Genomic DNA, 6,812 nt, shown 5'->3' with positions numbered 1-6,812 from the left:
AGTACCATATAGCACACACGTGTCATTTTGTCTCCATCCCCGACTCTATTAACTCTGAGGGCCAGATGTACTAAGAAAGAGTTAATACCAAGTTTTTGTATGCGCAGAATGCGAACGCTGTGCTTGCTACAGTATATTGTGTGGAATTGACTAAGCTGTCACTTCATTAACAGTGTGTGTGAGTGTGTGAGGGCAAGGGAATCCTAAGGGCAGGCATGTGTGATGTCTTGAGTGGAGTGATGGTGGGTAAAGAAAGGGGGTGTGTGTGTGTGTGGGGGGGGGGGGGATAGTGGTGTACTGTATGTAGGGGCTGGAGGGTTAAGGGGCAGTGTATGTGTGTAGGGGAAGTGTGCATTTGTTGTATGTACTGTAGCTTAAAGATGCTGGTAAGGGGGCAGTGTGTGTGTGTGTGTGTGTGTGTGTGTTGGGGGGGGGAGCAGTGTGCTGTGTGTGTGGGGCTTAATAAGATGCTGGTAAGGGGCAAAGTGTGTGTGTGTGTGTAGGGGGGGGGGGGGTGACCAGTGTGCTGAGTATGTGGGGAGTTACTGTAGGTTAAGGTGGGGTAGGAGGGCAGTTAGGTGTGTATGTGTGTGTGTGTGTGTGTTGGGGGGGGGAGCAGTGTGCTGTGTGTGTGGGGCTTAATAAGATGCTGGTAAGGGGCCAAGTGTGTGTGTGTATGTAGGGGGGGGGGGGGGTGACCAGTGTGCTGAGTATGTGGGGAGTTACTGTAGGTTAAGGTGGGGTAGGAGGGCAGTTAGGTGTGTATGTGTGTGTGTGTGTGTGTGTGTGAGAGAGAGAGAGAGAGAGTGAGGAGGAAGAAGGCGATACATAATAAATACAATGAACACATTGTGGTTGTCACAGTCACTCCAAGTTCTCTTCCAGCCACGTAAAACCCCTACCTCTCCTGCAGCTTCTATCTTCCTTTTACATCCCCCAACAGACTGATGACCTGCACCCGTGTGCAATTAGACTCACTCCCTATTTAAACCCCTGTCTCCTCTCAGTCTTTGTCTAGCCTCATCTGGGATGACTTCCTTGAAGTGTTCTCCCTTCAGCTCCTGGCCTCCCTCTCCTTAATTTCCCCATGCCTGCTCCTATGCCTTCCTGGTCTCCTCCTGGGTCCCCTTCCCGATCCTGTTCAGTTAAGTTTTCTAATCTTCTGTGCCTGTGACTCTTTTCGGTTACCCGTCATAACCTTGGATCTTTTAACCCGGTGTAATATCCCCTTCGTCTGTCTTATTTTAAACTTTACCTCCATGTACAGAGTCTGTGTGCTCTGACAGTGATAAGACAGGTAAATATGGATATGGAATAGGACCATACATTTACACATTTTCCCCTTTATTTATAGGTCAATATAAGACATATGTACATTTTATTACATCATATAAGTGATACACATCCATGTCATATTTGGATAGCATAGATATGTAGTACAATATAGATGGCCCTTAAAATGACCAAGAACAAATCAAAGCTATCCTGAAAAAAGCCCAGGGTTCTAGAACACTCCATATAAGCCCACAAATCACAGTATTTGTACATCTTAAAATGTTGAAAGGAACTTTCCTGTAAAAAAAATGTGTCAGAAAACCCTGTAGAAATTTTACATCACAGTGTGTGTAGTTTAATTAGATAACCAGACTGACTTTTCTGTTGGTCCATACAGTATGCCCTTCGCCTATTCCTATTACTATGGTTAGGCCTACTGTTCACTGAGTGTAGCTGTGCTGTGTGTTGTGTTGTGTAGCTGTTGTGCAACTGTGCTGTATGTTGTGTTGCATTGTGTGTAGGTGTTGTGTAACTGTGCTATGTGTTGTGCCGTGTTGTGTAGCTGTAATGTAACTGTACTGTGTGTCGTGTTAAGTTGTGTAGTTGTTGGGTAGCTGTGCTGTTGTTGTGTGTTAGATGAGCAGAGCCCTGACAGGGAGAACAGACAGGAGCAGGACCACCAGAGATGCCGTCAGACCCGAGGTCTTAGACACCCTCACAGGTGGCGGGACAAACACGTTTCTCCCCTCTGGAAAAAAACACAAAAAAAAAACAATTGAGATTATAGATAGCGGAATGTCAGATATTGCTAATAGGAGGGTAGTTTTCTGGTATCGATAACAAAGACAATTGTTTTCAGGTGAACAAACTGACAAACTGCAACAACACCAGCAAAACTAGTGTCACAATGATGGTTTCCTCAGATGTTAAAGGTATGGATGCCATCATATATTGCTGAATTACATTTCAAACAAAGGGGAAAAAATCAGACTACAATGATTACAGTAAATGAAGGACAACAGTCAATGTTGAATCATCATTGTTTACCTTCATTGCCATTGGCCAAAACCAGAGGCCCCAGTGAGATGGAGGCGCTGTCATGGAAGTCAACAGAACGACGATGCCTCTGATGGTAACCTGGGTAACAGTGCTGTAAACAGGAAGAGAAAGAGGAAATGTTGCTGGACCAGCTCAGAATAGATGTCTTTTTTACAACCTAAGGTCTATTTACTGTAGTTAACAACTTTAAACATCACTGAATGGACTTACAGTAAATGCTAAGGGGGCAGGGAGCATTTAAAAAATGTTAGTGTTTCCCACAGATTAGAAGGCAATGTGTGGTGGTCGCCCCATGTCTTTTTACCAAGATGTGAAGCTTGTCTTTATTTGAAACACACACACATTATGTAATTATTTACATTATATAGGCCTATACTGACATTTCTGATATTCATAACAGCAAACTTTATGCAGATTATAGCCTACTATTCATATTACAACTCCACTTCTTAAATTCAGCTGTCTGGTTGAAGCCTCAAAATATTGTAAACATAGCAGGCTAAGCTTATCATACTCTACTGGTTGGACTGTTCAGTTTCCCCACATGTGTTTAAGTTTCAAGGTAAGCTAATACTTTTTCTCCTTGAGACAGGCCCTTTTAAGTCTTGGAGTTGAAAAACATTGTTGGTCAGTCAACTTGAATGCAAGAGTTTTAATCAAATGTCTGCAGCATAGCCTACTAATGATGCTAACCGAATATAACAGTAATTTAGCTAGTCGTCTTCTGTGCGTCAATGCGTCCACGATTGTGAATGTTTTATTTGGATTAAATGTGCATGTGGAGGGCGGCTGTCCATTGAGCGCGCACGAGAGCGCGCCAAGGAGAATGAGTTTACTTTACCAAACAGTAGACTGCAAAAGTTGCGGGAGAACTTCATGCTTCTAACCGAGCAGCGTCAGGTGCATCAGTGCGACCACCGATGATCTCGTTGGTTTTCATGGAGACAGACAGCCGCGGTGTGCACGGAGGGTAGGTAGGGGCTGTGCGTGTTTGTGTGTATGAGAGACAGATGCGCGAGTGACAGAGAGGGAGCGCAGGGAAAGGAAATTCAGCTTTACGAATGCTGCGTGTTTTTCAATAGCGTTTCAAAATAAGATTAAATAAATAAATAAAAGAATAACGAAACGCAATATGTGGCTATGTGTGGGAAACACTGCCCAGACAATGCTAATACACTTCTGTGGTAGTCTAGTGAAGGCCTCTACAAACAAACCAAAGTTCTGTAAACCATTAGAAGTGTAAAGAGAGGTTATAACAAGACCTGTATCTGCAGGAAGAAAATTCCCTGATTTCCTGATTCTGAATTGTCAAAACAGTGAGTGCGTTCAATCACGCATCGCTGCTCAGATCTGGCTAAATCATACGATTCAAATATGGCTTATGTTTATCGAACACTCCCGCTGATTCGATGATACTGGACCCGGAAGCCAGGGATTTTTCTTTTCTGGTTACTACTTGCTAGCCTAGCTCCTTAGCCACTATGCTGCCACTACTACAATGTCTCCCTGCCGTGGATTGCATGTGTTGAACTTACAGCTGTGCAGTCATTGTTTGCCATCAAGCACAGGTGGATGCTGCAGTGCAGGTAAACCTTGGAGGAGTTTGCATGGAAGGTGAACATCCTGAAGGAGAATCGGCCTGTTGTGCTGACCCCATTCTCCACCAGCTCCACTGTGTTGTCATTGGGGTTAGCACACCTAGAGAGACAGACACACATCCAAGTGATGACAACAGCAAGGCTTATGTGCACTGGGTCGGAAAAGGGGAAGAAGACAAATTAGGAATCCTTTCTGTAATATCAATGCCTATAATTTATAAGCTGCAGGTTTTGTGTTAAGAGCGTCGTCCGCAGAGTAATTTTTGATGAGATTTAAGAACATGTGCTTGCAGGGTCCTCATTAATTTACAGGTGTGATAGTCTGGTAGTACGGAAAATAACAGGTAGTAGTTGACTGGTATTTAGCAGGTGCTTTTGTCCACATAATCACACCATGGGTTCAGGGATCGGACCTCAGTCCGACTACTTTTTAGTGGTGGGGGGAAAATCGATTCTATTCAGTATCACAATATTTTGTGCACGCACTTATATCGATACCAGAAGCTCAAAGTATCGCAATACTTAATTATAGAATTCCATTATCTATTTTACTTTTATTCGAGTCGAGTTTACTCAGGGTTTACTCTGATAACATTAAATTGCTTAAGGTGCAACTTGTTGTGGCGTTTCGTTGTGCATTCAACTGCAATTTCAAACAAAAATGGCCTCACATTTAACAGCATTCCGTCTTCTTTCACTTTGACGAGTGTATTTCGGTTTCGTTTGAATGAGTAAACGCACACCTTGTGAGGTGCTCACGACGCCTTCATCAGGGTCATTTTCGTATTTCGGTTTCAACGAAACCGAATAGTAAGGACGTTGACATGCACCATGTTATTTTCCTCATTTTTTGTAATGCCTTCGAATAGTATGGGAGACGTGAATAGCAATATATCGGAGAATCGGATCGCATTACTTGTTGTATCTCAATGTCAAGAATCGCAATAATATCGTATCATGGCCCAAATATCGCAATAGTATCAAATCATCCTTTTTTTTTGCCAATTCACCCCTACTACTACTAGTCTGTTACTTTATAGTAGGTGGTAGTCTGGTATTAGGGTAAAGAACAGGTGATATTCTGGTAGTAGGGTGAAGAGCAGGTGAGTCTAGCAGTAGGTGTGTTATAGGTCTTTCTTTATATTTCTTACTCGTTTCTGATGAGGTCCCATCGGATGTGGTAGTTTGGCTGATCGACAGGAGTGGCCCAGCAGGAGTCGATCACCATGGCGATCTGGCGGCTATCTACTCCATCCACTTGAACAGCCACGTAGATCTGCTGATTCACTTCCACGTTCACCCTCCCAGAGAACGCATGGGAGAATCCTGCATCTTCATAGGGAATCATACGGACATGGTAGCTTCCTTCCCCTCCTGGTAGCTTCTTAGTAATTTGGCTGAAGAAACAAACACATGTAGATGACTGATGAATAGTAGAATTCAGTTCATACAAAGTCTTATGATTGTGTTTGATCACTGCGGTAAGGCACTGCAAACTAACATGGAGTAAAGCATGAACATGGAGTGATAGAGGGAAGAACAAACCTCTCCAGTGGGTTGATTTCTATATTCATGGAGAGGGTCTGTGTGAGGGGGTAGACACAGCTGAAGAGCAGGTTTATCTGTCTCTCTCTGCTGATGGGACCGCTGGCTGAGTTGGCCTCTCCATGGATGGAGTTCTCATAGATGAAGTGGGTGCTGTTACTCTGTTGGCCAACACACAGCACACACAGGGGTAAATGTCCGTGACAACTATGATGTTCTGCCGAATATGATATTTAGATTGTTCTTTGGAGGACTTCCAGAGGTATAAAGGTCTTTTGGCTTTGCTCACAGAACAATACCTAAAGATAATACTCCACCAAAGAAGAGCTCTGTATGTAATTGCTTATTGTACTGACTATCACCAAGATCAGTAATTATTCTTCTGGATAAAAATAATGACCGGGTTGCATTAAAATGAGGGCAAAGCTGTTGTACCCTTAGTGAGGTCCCACAAATGTGGTTGTCATTGTCGAAGAGGAACTCCACTCTGCCATCTTGGAGTGTGCCGTTGCAGCTGGGGTCATTGAGGCGGAGGGAGTCAGCCAAGAAGCCTGCCTCAAACAGCTGGCAGCGAGACAAAGACATGGTGCCTGTACTGCTGGAACAGAACTCCTGAGAGTCTGAGAGAGAGGGTGGAGGAAATAATGACATTTAAAACACTTCTGTTCAACATGCCATGTCAACATCAGCAGCTTTACAGTAATACAGTAGATCTAATGAAACCTTACCATAGCACTCAGGATGAGATCTCGGGTGATCCTCATTGCAGAAGCAGCCGTAGACTCCATCCTTCTGGCCACACCACTCATCCTCAGTGCAGTCCAGCTCTTCACAAGGGTCGACTGCAGCTGTTCAAGAACATATGACGACACATGTTGCTTAATTGCACAATTGAGTAATTACACAAAGCCATAGGCAATTATATGCTTACATAATTGCGAAAGGGTTCTCGGCTGTAGAAAGAAATGCCTGATCTTTAATGCAATATCTACATTGTATTATCTACACATCACTGTATCAGTGCGGCAGGAAGTGAAAGTAATGTGAACTTGATGTACTCACAGCAATGCAGTGCAGAACGCCATTCTGGTGTGTGGAGCCCCAGCACATTGCAAGCTGTCTCATAGGCCTCCACTGCTGAGCACAGCATGCCATTGGCTGGTGTGTAGGCACAGAGATCGTACACACAGGAAGTGAAGTAGGCCTGTGGGTCAACATGTAGGTGGCACTGCTGAAATGGGCCACTGCTGTTGGTGATGATGCTGCACAGATCTGTGTATTCTGCTTCAAATACACACGTGTCGTCTCCAATTCGGTCACTGGCTCCACATCTAG

General features: G+C 44.0%; 1 protein-coding gene across 5 annotated transcripts in view; it reads right to left on the bottom strand.

The window, feature by feature from the left end:
- Positions 1 to 1,327: 1,327 nt before the first annotated feature.
- Positions 1,328 to 6,812, bottom strand: part of LOC134077005 (alpha-tectorin-like) — a 28,893-nt gene continuing 23,408 nt past the window's right edge. For all 5 annotated transcript variants that reach the window (XM_062532345.1, XM_062532343.1, XM_062532344.1 and 2 more), the window contains 8 exons: positions 6,540 to 6,808; positions 6,206 to 6,325; positions 5,913 to 6,097; positions 5,478 to 5,638; positions 5,084 to 5,329; positions 3,870 to 4,032; positions 2,323 to 2,425; positions 1,328 to 2,023 (listed from right to left, as the gene is read on the bottom strand). In XM_062532345.1, the coding sequence (XP_062388329.1) occupies positions 1,908 to 2,023; positions 2,323 to 2,425; positions 3,870 to 4,032; positions 5,084 to 5,329; positions 5,478 to 5,638; positions 5,913 to 6,097; positions 6,206 to 6,325; positions 6,540 to 6,808 (1,363 nt within the window). In that variant the 3' untranslated portion in view covers positions 1,328 to 1,907. The remainder of the gene's footprint in view (positions 2,024 to 2,322; positions 2,426 to 3,869; positions 4,033 to 5,083; positions 5,330 to 5,477; positions 5,639 to 5,912; positions 6,098 to 6,205; positions 6,326 to 6,539; positions 6,809 to 6,812) is intronic.

This window comes from Sardina pilchardus, chromosome 3, assembly GCF_963854185.1.
Source record: "Sardina pilchardus chromosome 3, fSarPil1.1, whole genome shotgun sequence".
In the NCBI taxonomy this organism is placed as follows: domain Eukaryota; kingdom Metazoa; phylum Chordata; class Actinopteri; order Clupeiformes; family Clupeidae; genus Sardina; species Sardina pilchardus.
The sequence above is the reverse complement of the archived record's forward strand: the minus strand, read 5'-3'. Positions and strand labels throughout refer to the sequence as shown.